Below are 18,131 nucleotides of genomic sequence, written 5' to 3' on the forward strand. Positions count from 1 at the left end.
AAGAAAAGAATAATACTTGTTGGTTGCTTATAAAATGGGCAAACAATTTTCATTTTAACAAAGTCATTTTAACAAAGTCAATAAGAATAAGAATCTTTGTCATCCTTAACAAAGAGAAACAAAAATTTACAAAAATACATATAGAATAAGGTTTTACCACTTATTGAGAAAATTTTAAAATATTCATATATTTTCTAATGAAGTTCATAATAAAGTAGAGATAGAGATAAAGGAAAAGGAAAAGGAAAAAGAAAAAGAAAAAAACATGTATATTACTTTATTTCTTATCCTTTTTTTTTATATAAAAATAATAAATATAAGAAATAATTATATATATTACAAATTTTTTAATTTTTGAATATATAGAAAAAATTTCAAAGGATTGTTAATTATTTTGATTATTTAATAATAAGTTGAGAGAATTGCAAAAGAGAAAAATACACACTACTACAAATATAGGGTTTTTTTGCGTTTTTTTTTCAATCTAAAATAAAAAGCGCAGAGAAAATGATTGAAGGACACTTAGGAACTTTGTTACTGCGGGTTTTTTAAAAAACGCAATGTAAAGTAAGAAAAGTGGGAGAAAAACGCAGAGAAAAGTTGCACTACTTTTCTCCGCGGTTTTCTTAAGAAAACCGCAGAGAAATAAAGACTTTTCTCCGCGGTTTTATTGAAAAAACCGAAGAGAAAAGTAGTGTAATTTTCAAAACTTTTACCAAGCATAACTTTTTGCTCGGTTGTCCGTTTTGATTGCTTTTTTTTTTTTTTAACTTTGATATTTTTTCGAGATCTATCCAAAGAAAAGACTATTGGAAGGAAGAAAAAAAATGATGTTAGAGATAGAAACACTTTTAATAAATTGTATACTTATAAAATTTAAATTATGTAATTTTTTTTATTAAAAATGATAAACTAATAAAAATATAAAGGTTGTGAACCTAAGTGATACAATTGATGAAGTTTGGGGACCCCAATTACTATTTACTCAAATAAGAAAGTAATAAAAAAAGAAATATATTACTTAATTATGCCAAAAAGAAACAAAAAATAAAAAGAAGAAAACTATGAAATGTTTATGAGATGGGTAAATAATTTGTATTGTATTTATGAAACTAATAAGAATAGGAATGATTTCTATCTTTTATGTTTAATAAATAGAAGAAAAAAATAGTCTTCTAAGTCATTGAGAAGGAAATACCTCCTCAATGAGTGCTTTCAATGAGTGTTCTACTCCATCCTTTAAAATACCTCATCAAAATATACATTTTTCTATTTTACCTTTAAGTTTTACATTATACCATACATCAGTTTCTCTATATATTTATCTACATTATTTAAATATTATATCTTTAAACATATTTTATTACTTAAAGTAAAATAAAATAATTGAAAAAAAAGAAATAATAAATATATACTAAATGGAGAGAGAAAGCTTATAAAGAAAATTAATAATATTAAAATATTATATAAATGATATGTAAATGTTATGTAAATGTAGATATGGATTAATTGGAGTTTGTGCATAGCTATTATAAATATATATATATATATATAAATGAGCTGATGGAAGATATTTTTATGAGTTTTAGCTAAATATTATAGAGAAGGTGTATTACAAAATATATCACCAAAGCATACATTTTTGTAATTTACCTCAAACTTTTACACTTTATTTTTTCTCTACATTATTTATATATTATATTTTTTAAATTATTTTATTCATTTTAAAAAATAAAATAATTAAATATAATAGCATCACACCTATATATATACACAAGTTTATAAAAAAAAATAAAGTATTTATAGCTTGATGAATAGTGTTTTACTACATATAGAGAAATAATATTCATTTAGGTAAAAAAATACAACTTTACATCACCCATTAGAAGACTACTTAACCAATTTTTTTTTATATTATAAATAATAACATATTTTAGCTCATCCATTGGGAGTGCTCTAAATCATTGAGAAGTAAAAAAAATATATATATAAGAAGTCACATTGAATATTTTCTCTTTATAATTTTCCATGAATTACTTTTGTTGGTCAAATAAGAAAGTAATAAAAAATAAATAAATATATTACGTATAATGTCAAAAGAAACAAGAAAAGAATGAGAATTGTTGATTGCTTATGAAATGAGCAAACAATTTTTATTTTAACAAAGCCAATAAGAATAAGAATCTCCATCATCTTTAATATAGAGAAATAAAAATACATATAGAATAAGGTTTTGCAACTATTAATTTTATTGGAAATTTTTTAAAATATTTATATATTCTCTAATGAAGTTAAGAATAAAGTAGAGATAAAATATAAAGATAAAGAAAAAGAATGTATATTACTTTATTTGTTATCCCATTTTTTATAAAAATAATACATATAAGCAATAATTATATATATTACAAATTTGTAATTTTTGAATATATTTTTTTTTTTCCAAAGGACTATTAATTATTTTAATTATTTAATAATAAGTTGAGAGAATTGCAAAAGAAAAAAATACACAACAATGTATTATCAATGGGCAAATATTGATTGATATCAAATTATTATAATTGTTCTCAAAATATATGCTTCATACATACATTAAAAAGTTGTATTAAATAATTTGATGACTTCTTTTTTTTTTTGGATAATCTTGCGTGAAAAATATTTCATATTATGAAAGTTGTGCACAAAGTAGTATTATATAATAGTATAGGTAGATTCATATGATTTTACATGTTTTGCTTCTATTGTCTAAACTAGTCAAATTGTGTGAGAATTGATGGAGAGCACTATTCAACATTTTAGTCATGAGCATAACCTACACAAAATTCAGAGCGTATATACATATAGTTGCAAAATATGCAATCAGTTAATCATTGCATCAGAAAGTTTTTTCTCTTGCTTTCACTGTTTTTATCAAATCCACAAAATATGTGCGGAGTTTCCAGAGCATATCAATAATTCGTTGCATCTACACCCTCTCAGCCTCCTTAGATCATCATTCAAGAGTTCTATTCGCTGCTTTTATTGTGATGAATCCTTTACAGAAGAAGAATATGCTTACACTTGCAAGGACGACTGTGCTTTCTACATGCATGCCAAATGTGGTTCGATTCCACAACCCACAATAATAAGCAGCTACATTACTGGTGATGGTGAAGATGATGATGACGACTTCATTCAATTCTCATGCCATCAACATCTAATGGCACTTGTAGTCGAGCTTGGAGATATTAATCTAGGTAAGAAATGCATAGTATGCCAATTACCTTGGTCCTATCCAGCCTACTCTTGCACATCACTTTCATGTCCAAATTTTTTTCATAAGTCGTGTGTAGATAAACTTCCTCGAAAAGTTAAACACCCTTTTCATTCACACAAACCTCTTTCTCTTCAAATTAGTAAGCCTCAATCTTGTGATCTTTGTTGTAAAAAGGATTGCAGACTCATTTTCAGTTGTCGTGAAATTGGGTGTACCTTTAAGATTGGTACCGAATGTGCATTTCTTGATACAATTGTAAAATGTCGAAGTCATGATCATTTGCTTTGTCTTGTGGAAGGAGCATCTTGTGACGATATCAAGTGTGATGGTTGTCAAAAATCTTATAAAGAGTTGGACAATCATGCTACATTTGAAATTCAGTCGACTCGATCATTCCTATTTCGTTGCATGGAATGTAATTTCAACCTTCATTTTATATGCGGTCCATTGCCATCCACTATTAAATACAAGTACCACATACACAACTTGACTCTTCTTGATTCAGTCGTTGAGGATAATTGTCACGAATATTATTGTGATGTGTGCGAAGAAGAAAGGAACTCAGATTTACGTGTTTACAGCTGTTCTAACTGCCAATATGTAGCCCACATACATTGTTTGATCCCCCAGGTACAAAATCTCTTATTAAATAATATTTAGATATATACATGCCTTATTTTAGGTTGATATTTCATTTAATATTTCTTTTACCATGCAAATATTCATATATGATTTAGTATTAATTGAGTGGTGTTTGTTTTTAGAATTATTAAGTTATTTTGAATTTGAGGAAATATTCCACATCGTATCGTATAAAATATATATCAAGCTAATTAACCACTGCGTTTATTTTCTTTTAAGTTATTTGACTATTATTTACATGCTCTTGATTTTTGTCACTTACCAACTTAACATATATTTATATTTTTAATTAAAAAGAAGTCCAATTGATTATGTAGTTATAAAAAAGAGCAAATTAACTATTTATAATATGAAATTTCGTATAAAAGAAATTGTTTTGTTATTAAAATATTTTTATAAATATTCAATACAAAAAGCATCTTAAGAAAAAACCAATTTGAAAATTAATGATAAAAAAACAACTAAATAAATTGGGTGTTTGTCATAGAAAAACAAACAGTATTCCTTAAAAAAAAAAGAGAACATAGTGTTATTAATAAACAAATATTATAATATATACGAATAGATTTTCACATGAAATAGTATCCTGACATTTTTTTTTTTAAAATGCATAGATTTTTATAATATATACATAAACAAATTTGTATTATAAAAAAATAGGGATATTAATTACGGTATTCTTTAAGCTCCAGATAATGAAATTGTAAATTTTGTAAAGTATAATAGCATTATATGTGAAAATTTATTTGTAAATAAAAAAAAATTATATCGATTTAGATAATTGTAATAATTTAATAATATGTGATTTAAGCGTAGAAAGTATTTAAAAAAATAATATATATATATTTACTTAGTTTTTATACATATTTTTATTACAAGATACTTACATTTAATGTTATGTATCAGATTATGAAGTTAATCAAAGGAGTCAATGACATTAGTAATGATGTGGAGCTTTGGGCTTTAGGAGAAAACAGATGGAAGTGGGACATTGGAATTGATGAAAAAGATTATAATAATAATACTCAAAAAGAGACAGTCAGGGACTTGATGAATTATCTAACCCAAGAAGAAAAGGAGAAGCTACTTCAACCATGGACTCTATGGGGACATAATTTTAGTTATAGAAGAAATTTGTATGATTATTACAAAAATGCTAATTCTCGATTTCATCAATTGGGATCTATTGAAGATTTTGAAACAATTAGTGAATTTTTTCAAAAGTTCTATAGTTTGGTGAGTAATGACTTTTTTTCGGAGTTGTTTTACTATACTCCTGAAGAAGGTATAGAGATAGAGGAGAAGTATTTAAGGCAAAAGGTTAGGGAAGTGGATGGTAAGTACAAGGTACCCAACACATTGGCTCCTATTTTGAAAACATTGCTCGACAGCTATGGAGGAGATCTTGGAGGTTATTCTTGGTTGAGCCCAGCAATGAGGAGTGTAACTGCAACATTACTACTAATTGTCATTGACCAAATGTGTAGAACCAAAATTGAAGACGTCACATGGGATGATCTTAAACAATGGTATTTTTATCTATATGTCATTTATAGGATTGCACATTTTAAAGTTTACCCAGACTTGTGGTATTTGAGACAGAATTTCATTCGAAAGTATTGGACTTTCAAAGTCATAAGATTAAAACAAGTCTACACAAATCTTATAGATGAGAAGGTTGAATATTTGAAAGCTGAATCAAAAAGATTGATAGCTGAATCAAAAAGATTGGAGGAGAATCGTGAGAAGTTCAAGAAGATAGACATAAATGGCTTCTTGAGAACTGCTTTGCCGCGAAAGAAGATGGCCATCGATGAAGGCTTCTCTGTAAGCATTGATTCGGAACTAAAGCACGAGACTGTTGGTGACAGTTTTTTTGAGCTTTTAGATGAGAGATTCAACTAAATATGTGTGTTTGTGTGTGTGCATCGTGTGCTTTCATTTTTTTTCATGTTTCTTTCTTTCGTTATTTTTTTCTTTATTTTGTAATTGCTCTACTGAAGCTAAGAATATGTAAAGTTCAGTACTTTACATATTTTCTTTCGAAACAACTAATACAGAAGGCTTTCTTGGTTCCATTCCAGTATCACAATTACCTGTTTTTCAATGGCATTTTAGTCTAAACTTGCACAGATCCTAAACATATAAGAAGACAATCTATATAATTAGTGAAGCTGAATAACACTATTATCAAAGTCAACCATGAGTTTGTTTAGTTTCCTGTTTGTTATTCTCTGTTGGTATACTGACGTATCCTCCTCCAAAGTGGCGACATTGGCCGAGGAGGGCGGCGATAGCATGCGAGCCAGCTCAACCGCACCTTGGTTGCAGTTGACTACGCTGTCGAAGCAAAGATAGCGTCCATAGGCAGAGCTATCTTCGAAAACACAGATGTGAGCGTCCACCACAAACTTGAGATCAGCAGTCACCAGTACTCCATTTTCGTACATCTCAGCAGCTCCTTTCAAATAAGGGTTGGTGATTGTAAGGTGTGAGGCCATCAACAGCCCTCCGTTGATGGAGACCATGTTCAATCCTCGGTCCATGGCCAGCGCCCACGCCGTCTTCTCGGCCAGGGTCTTCGATAGGGCGTGCCACAGCTGATCATAATCATTTGAAGTGAAAAACGGTTAAGTGTTGAATCAAGAAAAGAGTGAAAGTGAAATGGATTGATTAGTAGTAGGACTTAGTATGGAGTAGTTAAGTTAGTTACCTTCAACTTTTTACAGAAGTTGATATCACTCCAATTTCGTTCATCAAAATCAGAAAAAGTGGAAGTAGAACTAGTAAGGTCATCTCTCCAAATAACAGCAGTAACTGAAGAAGTGAAAATGACTTTGTGAATGGTGTCAGTTTGAGCACAAGCTTCCAGCACATTGTGAGCTGCTCTCACCTCAACCTCACCCATAAATTCCTGCACCACACACCACACAATGAACTCAATTAATTTTCTAATCCTTTCCAGACTGTACTCTCACTCACTCCTATTTTTGTTTATTTAATTAATAGACAGACCAGCTCTCTCACCAATGATCTCATCAATTATTTATTATTATTATTATAATGATCAAATTACACTCCTGGACATGAGACTCTAACAAACAAAAAAAACCCTTCTACTAGATGGATCCAATCCACATGGTGATGAGTATAGAATATGAAGGAGATGGAGGAACTTACATCATAGGAGGGATGATCAGAAGGAGGCTCAAAACAGTAAAACAAAGCACAACAACCCTTCAATGCATCCATTATGCTGTGATAGTCCAACAGATCAGAATGAAAGATTCTGACTTTTTTGGATTCAAAAGTCTGCACCAGCAATGGATCCCCTGCTTGAACACACCAGACAACAAAATACATTCATTTGGTTGAATGAAATGAATTAAGAAGAAGATAATTAAACATCCTTGACAGGACAACACCAACCAAAACCAAGCATACCATGGCCTTGGACTGCTGCGTGGACATTATAGCCTCTTTGGAGGAGACGCTGCACCAGAGTGGAGCCAAGGCGCCCAGAGGCGTCCATCACACACACAGTCTGAGGAGGCATCATAACTTTCACTTACTACTTAGGAGGACTTGGGATAGGAGGAGGAGAGATGCAAATACAAGTTGGCAGAAACACTATATATATATCTATATATTTGAAGTGAGAAGTATTAGGAAGAAAGAGATTTAATAGTTTGGACTTTTGGAGGAGCATTGAAAGAATGTGGTTACATGTATGTGTTTTGGAAGGTGGGAGGTTATGGTGGGGACAGACATAATCCCAACCCCTTGTTTCTCACTGCAGATTAGTACATTACTACTGCTCAGTGCTTACTCTCCATTTTTGACTCAATATGAGATAATTTAAGAGCGAGGGAGGTTGAGGGTTGAGACATAGACTTATTTGGGAGAGTCCATAATATTCGAATAACAACAACAACTACAACATCATTATCATTAATGTGGTCAACTTGGTGATTTGTCAGCTGCTATTGAAAGTTGGGCTTTAAGAAAACAAAGCAAAACAGCTATGTTATCATTTAATGCCACATTCATATATAACACGGCAAAGCGTGTCATATTTATGAGTGCGTGAACCTTCTAAAGTTTGAGAGCTTTGTATTACCAGGTTTTGCCAGCTGTTTAATAATAGCAAAGCAAAGGACCACATGTGACATGTGAAGTTTTTTTACCTTGGACATGGATGGACAATTCAACATTAGGAAATTAGTCAACTCCAAATAAAATAAAGCAAAAAAAAAGGCAAAGTTAGATCATATCATAGATGAGGTTCTAGAAAGGACACATTTCTTGTTCACTTGACCCTTTTGAACATCACAGCTGGACCCCTTTCTTTGCTTGCCAAACACAAAATGCTGCCATTAAGAGACCAAATATGAAGGCAGGTCCCTCACCTAGCTGGCCCTGCCAGTAAAATCACAGCTTTATCAAATATATAAATATTTATATATATTTTATGTTTTCATATCATACCTGCTCTCAATGCTCAACTTTTTTCTTTTAAAGCTCTTGCTGCCTGTAATGGGCATCTGACATTGACCATGCTTTTCTTCTTTCCAAAAAGAAAGTGACAGTGATGAATAGTTGAAAGCTAATTTTCTTCAGTCTAGGGAATAATTTGGTCTCTGAATATGGTCAACCCTGTTCAAATTCATTAAGGTTTAAAACCATGTAAAAACAGGCTTTATACATGTTTATGATAATCATGCAAAAGATTACAAAAATCTATGGAACCAAAGAGAAAACAAAAGGTAAAGATATGAAGAGAAAGAGAGGAGCTAACTATATTGCAAAAGAAGAATAAATGTTCTTTTATCATAAAATAATCAACAAAGTCTTATAAAAGACAAAAGATAATAAAATAACATAGAATGCTAAAAGACTAAAATAGCCTTAAGATAATAACTCTAACAGTTTATACACAAATATTCCACATAATTGCAGTGTCACTCATGGCCTCCCCACCATAACATGTGGTGTCTGCAATTGTAATGTGATTATCAAATTAAAATGAGGAGTTGGAATGTCACTGTAATAATTAATAATTAAGCATGAAAGGCAACGGTACATCCTTATCATGTCACAAAGTCCAAAAGGATCTGCTTAAGCACAAGTCCCATTCTCAGATTACATGGATAAAACACAACTACATTAAAACTTCATATGAAATCCATGCTCACTTCAGTCATCAATTAAGACTATATTTTTTAATCTGAAGCTAACAAAATTGGAAGGTCCTTTCATTGAACTGAAAATATGAATTTTTTTTTTCTTTTTTCTTATGGGCGTTCTGTGCCATATGATGTTATGTACAAGAACAAAATTTCAGCCCCATTGCTTGGAGCTTTCACTTCATATAGAAGAGGCTGGATTGTGCTCAGAATGATAGTTCCTCTGGTAGTTCTTGAAATTTTCCTGATAGAAAGCTCTTGTACTTTTGTTGAAGATCACTGGCTGAAATGAAGTACCCAATAATGACTTCAGTCATAATTATTATACTCTAAGAGAAAGCAGCCATTAGAAAATAAGGTCACCTTTTGTTTGTAGTGGTGGGATGTTCTTGGACAGACATGATTCCACCAACTTAAAGAAATCTTTCCCTAAGTATAAAAACGAATTGTGTCAAATTAAAGATAAGATATGTTGTGTCTCCAAAGAAAAAGAATATATATTAGGTTTAGATACATTAGGAAGGCCCAAATACTTACTACATGTATGCCAGAAACAAAGCAAACAAGTAGTCAAAGAATCACTGTCTATATTTCATTTAAGTATCTTTGATAGAAAAGATAAAATAGAGAAACAAAAACAAAAGGTACTTGAAGAGAAAGTTTCAATAAACCTACCATTGTTTAGTACATTATTTAAAACATATGACATTTTAGTAAATGGTTTATACCTTTTTGGACCCTGTGTTTTTTCACATTACCTGTTTGTTAAAATTACTTTTTGGACCCTATGTTTTGTAAATTTGTTAAAATAGAACCCTAAACCCGATTTTGGTCAATGTTTTTTCAACTAAAATCATAAATAATTTACTAAACTAACAATTCAGAATAAAAATAAAATTATTTTGCTTAAAAACTGTGTTGTTATATTTAATTTTTTCTTCATCAAAAATGAGTTTAGAGTTCTATTTTAACTATTTTACAAAATATAGGGTCCAAAAAGTAATTTGTCAAAACACAAGATCCAAACAGGTAATGGAAAAAAACACAGGATCCAAAAAGATATAAACCCTTTAGTAAATTACTCAGAATGAAACAAATGTAATTGAGGATTGCAAGAGAGTATTCAAGTTATTCAACATTATCTTACCAGTTAAACTCTCTTCTCCAACGCCAACATTAACTAAATATGAAGGGATTTGGTTGTCTTTTAACTGCAGCACAACAAAGAGGAATTCGGATAAAGTTAGGAAAAGTGATGAACAATAAAAACAAACTGCATAAACATATTCTTACGATCAAAGATTTTTTAAAATTTAACCTTGGAAAGAAGAGCAATTGCTAGGTCTGGTGGGTCAACTGATGAAGGGCCTTTGCAATATGCAGGCAAGAACTTCCCATTCTGATAACCAGCCAGGAAGTGGTAAGCCGCCTGGCCAGGAGAAAGCTTCGATATGTAAGGGATACTACCAGTACTGCTTCAATGGAAAAGAGAAGAGGGCAATTTGTTTAGGCATGCAGGTAGTAGGATAAGAAGTGGAATGGACAAAAGCCGATATGGATAGAATAATAAATGGTAAAAGAATGAGACAGAACTATCGGAAGAAAGCCACTATACATAGTTTATAAAACTAAAACACAGGCAAAAATAACTAACCGAAAAAGATCGTGAAATTAAAATGATACATTGGTTGCTTTTCCTTTCAAAACAAAGAAGAAGAGGACAAGGTGTGTTGGGCACTTTTTGGGCAATTTGGTTGGAGAGAAATAGTAGGATTTTTGAAGAGTCTTCCTGTTCTGTGGACTCTCTGTGGGATAAAATTAGGTTCTGGGTTGCAACGTGGATGTATAGATCGAAAGGTTTTGAGGGAGTTTATTTTTTGGATTTGTGTAGGGAGTGGGCGTTTTTGTGGCAGTAAATTAGTTCTGTTTTTACCACGCCATAAGTGAGGGTTCTTAATGTTATTGAGTAGAGGTCTCCTTTGACCTCTGTCTCTTTTTTCAAAAAAAAAAAGAAGAGGATAAGGATAAGGATAATATTTTAGATGTGTTATTCTTTACCTATCAGAAGATGCAAGAATGTTAGCAACTGGAGCTTCAAATAGATTTGAACCACCAGAACTTCCATCTCGAAATAATGTTGCAACACCTTGAGAAGAAAGAACCACACCAACATCTGCAGACACTAACTTATCTGCACAGCTCTTACCAATATTTTCAGGTGCAAACAAAAGGACCACAGAGTTGCCAAGGCCTAGAAGCCTGAAAATTTTAAAATCTCCAGATGTAAGTCGGAAACTAGCGAATTGCATCTAGAATGAAAACGCAAAATGCAAATCCAAAAACACATGAAAGATTTACCTTGCAGATAAAGGGAGGCCTCCCCGTGCGCTTATGATAGGTCCAGACAAGGCAGCCAGTGCTTCTTTAGTTCCATCCTTATCTGAGAAAGCTTTACCACATAACACAAGTAATGAATGCTCGACATCACCAACTATAAATCCGTTACTTCCTTGAGGTCCAAGGCCAATACTTTCTGCAACACCTGGACTGCATGTTATAAAATGTGACATAATATTTTTACAGCATGTTTTGTAAAGAAAACAAAGAAATGACTATAGGATCTGGCAAAAGCAAAACTAAAATGGCATCTTTGGAAGACCATAAATTTGTTTGATCTAATATGGCCGTGTAAGTAAAGAATGGATTAAAATTGAGCATACCCTATAGAAGTAGCCACAAAAACTGTTAAAGGACAAGAGTCGTGAGAAACTGCACGAGACGAAGTCTTCCAAAGAACATTAGAAAGTGATAACGCAGCAGTAGGATTCTCGCTTATTACACGAACTTTTGCATCACATTTTGGTGATGAACCAATGGTCCCATCATGAACAAAAACATTTGGGATGGATGATATGTGACTTGTGACCTAGCAAAACCAGAAAACAGAAAATAAAAAAGTATAAAAAATAATGATAATCAAAGCTCTTTGTTGGTTGATCATAGATGGATGTGTTTCAAGCATGCTAATATTACCAAAGACGATGAGTACAATAACAATAAAGCAGTTCAGATAGCCTTTCAGTTTCAGCAACCAACAACAAAAAAAAAATCATGCAGGTGAATACAATAACTTTAAATAAAGGGGAAAAGAAAAAGTCTTGCTAGACTATATTATGTTCAACCAATAACTAAACAGGCAGGACATCCCCAGAACTTCTACACAAGTCAAGCATAACAATCTAAAAAAATGCTTTTTCAAAAAAACAAAAACTATCTAAAGAAATGATAATAAACTCTCTTCACATACCAAGGTACAATGAAGAAAAGGACAAAATAATTATCTTAGAAAAGTTTGAAATTTACTGGTGGTGTTCTTGAAAATTATATTAGAGTTTAAGTAATTCATCCAATCCAAAAGAAGACATGCCTGCTTTAAGAGTTTGTTAAATTGTGTCCTTGATATTGTTGAAGTCTCTTCAAGGACATTTCCTCTAATATGAAGGGGAAGTCCTGACAAGGACTCTAAAAAGAAAGAAATTAGTTGAAAAAGAAAATAAGAAAAAATATCAACTAATGCCTAAAGCTCATATAGATAACTTACCTGTAATGATTGCATTTGCACCATGTTGTTGTAGCTCAGAAGAGTTTAAGTTGTAAAAAACTTTGTCTTTCACATGTATACCCTTTGCAGCCAACGCCAAATTAATCCCATAAGACAGTCTCCGGCCTTTCTACGGATACCAAACAATGCAAATCAAAGACAAATTTTTTTTTTTTTTGAAAAAGAGACAGAGGTCAAAGGAAACCTCAACTCAATAACAATAAAAACCCTCACTTATGGCGGAGGAATACACCCACTCCCACCACAAATACACCCGCTCCCTACACAAATCCAAAAAGTAAACTCCCTCAAAACCTTTCAATCTATACACCCACATTGCTACCCAGAACCTAAATTTATCCCAAAGAGAATCCGCAGAACAAGAAGACTCTTCAAAAATCCTACTATTTCTCGCCAACCAAATTGCCCAAAAAGTGCCCAACACGGTACTCTACCATAAACGGGCCTTCCTTTTTCCTCCCTCTAACTGACATAAAAACAATTGAGAACACGAGGAAGGCATACACCAAGAGACCCCGAACTCATTAAACACTTTACCCCCACAAAGCCCTGGAGAAAGAGCACTCGAGAAATAAATGGCTCGCTGACTCACCCTCGTTCTTACAGCAAACACACCAATTAGGCGACAACAAATGAAAAGGTCTTCTCCTTTGCAAAGACAAAAATGAAAAGAGTGTTTGTACTTTGTAATTAAAAGGTGCAAGTAAGCCAGCTTCTAATCTTCTTTATTATTACAATCATCAAAAATAAATATGGATATTACCTAGGATTAGGAAATACAACTGTTTCAGCTTCATCCTCGGCAGCTGGGACTGCATTCTGCAAAATCAAAAGGCAGATAATTTAAGATGAATGATATGTAGTTAGTTCCATTTGAAGCATGCTTGAAGTAATGAAACGAAAATTTCAATTGTGCAGGACCCCAGAAAACCAACATTAAAAACCAAAGACCAAACAAACAAACAAAAAAGATTACATATTTAACATGAAGAGAGAGAGAGAGAGAGAGAGCTGACAAGTTGGGAAGGAATGAATGGTATGAACAAGTCAATGAACTTCCAACGAAACGCTTGAGAAGAAAGTTAAACATCATTCTACTGGGTACTGACCCTTATTGTCACTCAAAAAAACTCAATCTTTAACTGTTTATACCTCTCTTAGCTCGAGAAAGACGCACACAAAGAACCTCTTGGCTCATGGCTCATGGCTCATGGCTCATGGGTTCCCTACTTCCCCCCGCTCACTGTCACAACAAGGAGGCAGCACAATTATGGGCCTTTCTCTATTGGGCTGGTTTAGTACTAACAGGCCCATCAAGTTTTTGCCTCTCTTTTCTGAGTTGAGTTTTGAAGACAAAAAGGTCTTCATGCGTAAATGTTTTAATGATTATCAACTCCCACCCCAACCAGACCATTCCTAAGTTCGCAGGCCTCAGCCTCAGCATCAAGTGCCAAGCCAGTCGCTCAGCTCAGGTCTCTGATTTGTTAAAATCTCCGAGAGACTCAAAACCTTAGGAAGGAAGCATTGGCGGATCGACTTAACTTTGTCTTTTGCTCCCTTCCGCCCGCACCCACGTACCAAAATTTGATTTTTATTTCAAAGGTAAACACCTTCTCCGTTTGTTGAGAAACCAAAGCAGAGATTTTTTTTTTCTTTCTTTATTGTGGAAGAATAATAGAATTTCATATCTTTGCTTTTGTAAGTCTTCTGATTTGGATTTTGTTAAACCCATTTGATATGACTACACAGGTATCAAGAAATTCACTTTTTACATCAATTCTTTGTCTTTTTTATTAGGGCTTTTAAGCCAATTTAGAGATATGCAATATTGGTCAATGTTAAACCGTAATCAACATTTGTAATGAAAAAATATCCAATTAATTATATATTGAAATAAACTACTTTCAAGTTGCAACTTTGGTAAGTAAAGGCTTACACTTCGTGCGGATATGAACAACCTCAATAGAGTTTCTTACACAACTAATCCATTTGATGAAAGAATATCATTGGTTTGTATTGTTGGAAAGAATTTTTTAGAAATTTTGTTGTAATAGTTTGGTTTTCTGTAGTATATAGGTTGCCATCGTTATGGGCTCAATGAGACAGAAGCTTATACTTTTTTTGTGGGAAGAGATTCGGTACAATGTTTATGGAGCATATGAAAAGGTGCAGACTGATTTCTAGCTCTGTTGGTGTTCAAGTGCAGGGTGGCTGCAAAGTGGATTTGAATATTCCCACAATGTCAATGGATTCTAATGTCATAATAGCAAGTCCTGTTGTTGAGCCTCATGATGGCATTGAATTCGAATCTCATGAGGATGCCTATACATTTTACAAAGAGTATGCCAAGTCAGTGGGATTTGGCACTGCCAAGTTGAGCAGTCGTCGGTCCAGGGCTTCCAAGGAATTTATTGATGCAAAATTTTCATGCATAAGATATGGAAATAAGCAACAGTCTGATGATGCCATTAATCCGCGGCCTTCTCCAAAAATCGGTTGTAAAGCAAGTATGCATGTGAAGAGAAAACAAAATGGCAAGTGGTACATTTACAGCTTTGTAAAGGAGCACAATCATGACCTTTTACCGGATCAGGCTCACTTTTTCAGAAGCCACAGAAATGCTGATCCTCTCAAGAATGATGTTAGAATACGCAGACGAAAGAACTTAGCTACTGTGTCCAAACTATTCAGTGCTTATCAAAATGTCGAATGTTTGGAGAGATATTTAAGAAATCAGCATGATATAGGACGTAATTTGATTTTAGAATCAGGGGATGCTGAAATGCTGCTTGAACATTTCATGCAAATGCAGGGAGAGAATCCGAAATTCTTCTACGCAGTTGATCTGAACGAAGAACATCGACTGAGAAATGTGTTCTGGGTTGATGCCAAAGGAATGGAAGATTATTCCAAATTTAACGATGCGATATCTTTCGACATCACCTATTTCTCCAACAAGTATAAAATACCTTTGGTACTCTTTATTGGAGTGAACCATCATACTCAACCTACATTGCTTGGATGTGCTTTGATTGCAGATGAGACTGTATATACTTTTGTTTGGTTAATGCAAACATGGTTTATCGCAATGGGTGAACAGGCTCCAAGAGTTATCCTCACTGACCAGAACAATGCCATCAAGGCAGCTGTTGCAGCTGTCTTCCCAGGCACCCGTCATTGCTTTTGTTTGTCGTATGTAATGGAAAAGGTACCGAGGCAGCTGGAGTTTTTGGGCATGTGGCATGATAGTTTTATGGAAAAATTTAACAAATGTATCTTTAAGTCGTGGTCAGAAGAACAATTTGACAAGAGGTGGTGGAAACTAATTGATAAATTTAATCTTAGACAAGTTGATTGGATTCAGTCCTTGTATGAAGACCGAATGTATTGGGTGCCTACGTTTGTGAGGGATATATCCTTTGCTGGTTTGTCTAGAACTTCTCGATTAGAAAGCTTGAATTCTTCGTTTGACAAATATGTCCAACGGGAAACATCATTGAGGGATTTCATGGAACGGTACAGAGAAATTCTCGAAGATAGGTACGAAGAAGAAGCTAAAGCAAACTTCGATGCTTGGCATGAAACCCCCGAGTTGAAATCTCCATCACCCTTTGAGAAACAAATGTCTCTTGTATACACACAAGAAATTTTTAAGAAATTTCAAGTTGAAGTTTTGGGAGCAGCCGCTTGCCATCTTAAGAAAGAAAATGAAGACGAGACAAGCACAACTTACAGTGTTAAAGATTTTGAGGATAATCAGAATTACGTAGTAAAATGGAACGAATCAAAATCAGATATATATTGTTTATGTCAATCATTTGAGTATAAAGGCTATCTTTGTAGACATGCCATTGTTGTTCTCCAAATGTCGGGCGTGTTCAGCATCCCACCTAAGTATGTGCTGCAGCGATGGACGAATGCTGCTATGAGTAGACATTCCATTGGTGAAAAGCTGGATAATGTTCAACGAAAGGTTCGCCGGTACAATGATTTATGTAGACGAGCCATAATATTGGGTGAGGAAGGATCCTTGTCCGAACAGAGTTACAATGCAGCTTTAAGTGCCATAAAGGAAGCTTTGAAGCAATGTGCAAGTTTGAACAACTCTTTAGAGAACAATGCAAGACCTGATACCTCAGCAGTAAGTGGTGTTTGCACTGTTGATGCAGAGAATCAATGCAGCAATGCTTCAAATTTTGAGGTGTCCAATCATAAAGTGACCCCAGCGAATAGGGCTTCTGGGAGAGCCGGTGCTGGGAAAGAGGCCGCTAGTAAAAAGGGAAAGGTGAGTGAGTTTTGATGTTGATTATGTCCCACTCCATTTATAAGGGAATTCTCCTATAGGGCTTCACTCTAAGCCTTATCAATGGGGGTCTCAGTGTTTTCGATTTTTGAATAGTTTTCGGCGTAATTTTATTTATGACCATGTAAATTGTAGCTATTTAGAGCATTAGCGCGATTTTCAGAAAATTCTGAATAGTTTACAGTACCGAAAATTTGGTTCAAACATGTTGTTAATGCTCGTGGAAAGCAACATGTTTGAAACTAGTTTTCGATATTGTAAACTATTCGAAATTTTTTAAAAATTTGCAGAATGCTCTAATTGTGTGTGAAGCCCTTGTAGAAAAATTGTCTAATATATATATATATATATATTTTCATAAGAGTAAAGAAATTTTTAAATTGTGTGTGCAGGTACATCAGACAGAAGCTGCAAGTGTTGGCACTCAAGGTGGCTTTCACCAAATGGTATGAGTATTATAACTAAATCCTTTGAGCATAAAATCATGTGCTTGATAAGGATAAGCATTGAGTTTGATTCTTTTTGTTTGAAAGCAGGAGCTGTCTGGACCAAACATGATGCAGCAGTTACAAAATGTGGTACCTGCCCATATACATAATATGAATCTGGTGCCTCCTCCTGCAATGTTTCAAAATGTTTCGTCAGCAGCAGCGGCAGCTGCAGCAGCACAGTTCCATAACATGGCTGCTGCTGCTTCGACCGCACATTTGCATCACAACCCTCGTCTTCCTCGCTGATGCAAACTTCTCTTGTAAAATCCAAAACATTATATTATATGTACATACATATATGGATTCTTTTATTTGGTGATAATATGAAACTAAACTAGTTGAGCACTCACTTACTCTAATCACAAACCCAGTTTGAAAAACCCTTTATTATTTCAAAGCTTACATCTTTAAGCAACTTTTTACACAAATTAACTCCCATATATGGATTGTTTTATTTGGTGATATGAAACTAGTACTAATTGACCAACCCAATTAGCAAAATCCTTTATTCTTTCCAAAGTATACATCTTTAAGCAACTTTTTGCACAAATTAACTCTCCTATATGGATTGTTTTATTTGGTGATATGAAACTAGTACTAATTGACCAACCCAATTAGCAAAATCCTTTGTTCT

General features: G+C 33.4%; 4 protein-coding genes across 10 annotated transcripts in view; 2 read left to right on the forward strand and 2 right to left on the reverse strand.

Moving 5' to 3' along the window:
* The window catches only part of LOC133834213 (uncharacterized), a 26,637-nt gene extending 20,603 nt beyond the window's left edge, over positions 1 to 6,034 (forward strand). The window contains exons 2-3 of the mRNA XM_062263743.1: positions 3,039 to 3,883; positions 4,802 to 6,034. Coding sequence (XP_062119727.1) covers positions 3,083 to 3,883; positions 4,802 to 5,800 — 1,800 coding nt within the window. The 5' untranslated portion in view covers positions 3,039 to 3,082 and the 3' untranslated portion in view covers positions 5,801 to 6,034. The remainder of the gene's footprint in view (positions 1 to 3,038; positions 3,884 to 4,801) is intronic.
* Positions 5,948 to 8,177, reverse strand: LOC133834216 (cinnamoyl-CoA reductase-like SNL6). Of its 2 annotated transcripts, none has more exons than XM_062263746.1 (4): positions 7,340 to 8,177; positions 7,076 to 7,230; positions 6,609 to 6,809; positions 5,948 to 6,495 (listed from the first exon to the last, which is right to left on the reverse strand). In XM_062263746.1, the coding sequence occupies exons 1-4, from the start codon at positions 7,452 to 7,454 to the stop codon at positions 6,061 to 6,063; spliced, it is 906 nt and encodes a 301-aa protein (XP_062119730.1). In that variant the 5' UTR covers positions 7,455 to 8,177; the 3' UTR covers positions 5,948 to 6,060. The 2 variants fall into 2 exon arrangements, with proteins under 2 accessions (XP_062119730.1, XP_062119732.1); XM_062263748.1 differs by having other exon boundaries at positions 7,076 to 7,227; positions 7,340 to 7,932.
* Positions 8,178 to 8,921: 744 nt separating this feature from the next.
* LOC133834215 (uncharacterized) lies at positions 8,922 to 13,927 on the reverse strand. Of its 3 annotated transcripts, XM_062263744.1 has the most exons (12): positions 13,720 to 13,920; positions 13,467 to 13,522; positions 13,296 to 13,351; positions 12,683 to 12,812; positions 12,509 to 12,603; positions 11,802 to 12,007; positions 11,440 to 11,628; positions 11,140 to 11,340; positions 10,400 to 10,553; positions 10,229 to 10,292; positions 9,445 to 9,510; positions 8,922 to 9,364 (listed from the first exon to the last, which is right to left on the reverse strand). In XM_062263744.1, the coding sequence occupies exons 1-12, from the start codon at positions 13,794 to 13,796 to the stop codon at positions 9,288 to 9,290; spliced, it is 1,371 nt and encodes a 456-aa protein (XP_062119728.1). In that variant the 5' UTR covers positions 13,797 to 13,920; the 3' UTR covers positions 8,922 to 9,287. The 3 variants fall into 3 exon arrangements, 2 of the variants coding, with proteins under 2 accessions (XP_062119728.1, XP_062119729.1); XM_062263745.1 differs by lacking the exon at positions 13,296 to 13,351 and having other exon boundaries at positions 12,683 to 12,808; positions 13,720 to 13,919; XR_009893322.1 differs by lacking the exon at positions 8,922 to 9,364 and having other exon boundaries at positions 10,400 to 10,510; positions 13,720 to 13,927.
* A 143-nt stretch (positions 13,928 to 14,070) lies between these two features.
* LOC133834211 (protein FAR1-RELATED SEQUENCE 4) lies at positions 14,071 to 17,877 on the forward strand. Of its 4 annotated transcripts, none has more exons than XM_062263738.1 (4): positions 14,071 to 14,305; positions 14,773 to 16,988; positions 17,399 to 17,452; positions 17,540 to 17,877. In XM_062263738.1, the coding sequence occupies exons 2-4, from the start codon at positions 14,847 to 14,849 to the stop codon at positions 17,741 to 17,743; spliced, it is 2,400 nt and encodes a 799-aa protein (XP_062119722.1). In that variant the 5' UTR covers positions 14,071 to 14,305; positions 14,773 to 14,846; the 3' UTR covers positions 17,744 to 17,877. The 4 variants fall into 4 exon arrangements, with proteins under 4 accessions (XP_062119722.1, XP_062119723.1, XP_062119725.1 ...); XM_062263739.1 differs by having other exon boundaries at positions 14,780 to 16,988; XM_062263741.1 differs by having other exon boundaries at positions 14,910 to 16,988.
* Positions 17,878 to 18,131: the final 254 nt, after the last annotated feature.

This window comes from Humulus lupulus, chromosome 5 (assembly GCF_963169125.1).
Source record: "Humulus lupulus chromosome 5, drHumLupu1.1, whole genome shotgun sequence".
NCBI classification, from domain to species: domain Eukaryota; kingdom Viridiplantae; phylum Streptophyta; class Magnoliopsida; order Rosales; family Cannabaceae; genus Humulus; species Humulus lupulus.

Bases quoted from the DNA above. Each gene is read 5' to 3' on its own strand.
- LOC133834215 (XM_062263744.1), bottom strand. From the start codon at position 13,796: ATGATGTTTAACTTTCTTCTCAAGCGTTTCGTTGGAAGTTCATTGACT. The intron at 13,352-13,466 runs GTAATATCCATA...GTCTTTGCAAAG, and splicing joins GTTGTATTTCCTAATCCTAG to GAGAAGACCTTTTCATTTGT. The intron at 12,604-12,682 runs GTAAGTTATCTA...CTTTCTTTTTAG, and splicing joins TGCAAATGCAATCATTACAG to AGTCCTTGTCAGGACTTCCC.
- LOC133834211 (XM_062263738.1), top strand. From the start codon at position 14,847: ATGTTTATGGAGCATATGAAAAGGTGCAGACTGATTTCTAGCTCTGTT. The intron at 16,989-17,398 runs GTGAGTGAGTTT...TTGTGTGTGCAG, and splicing joins CCGCTAGTAAAAAGGGAAAG to GTACATCAGACAGAAGCTGC. The intron at 17,453-17,539 runs GTATGAGTATTA...TTTGTTTGAAAG, and splicing joins AAGGTGGCTTTCACCAAATG to CAGGAGCTGTCTGGACCAAA.
- LOC133834216 (XM_062263746.1), bottom strand. From the start codon at position 7,454: ATGATGCCTCCTCAGACTGTGTGTGTGATGGACGCCTCTGGGCGCCTT. The intron at 6,810-7,075 runs GTAAGTTCCTCC...TGTGTGGTGCAG, and splicing joins CTGATCATCCCTCCTATGAT to GAATTTATGGGTGAGGTTGA. The intron at 6,496-6,608 runs GTAACTAACTTA...GATTATGATCAG, and splicing joins ACTTCTGTAAAAAGTTGAAG to CTGTGGCACGCCCTATCGAA.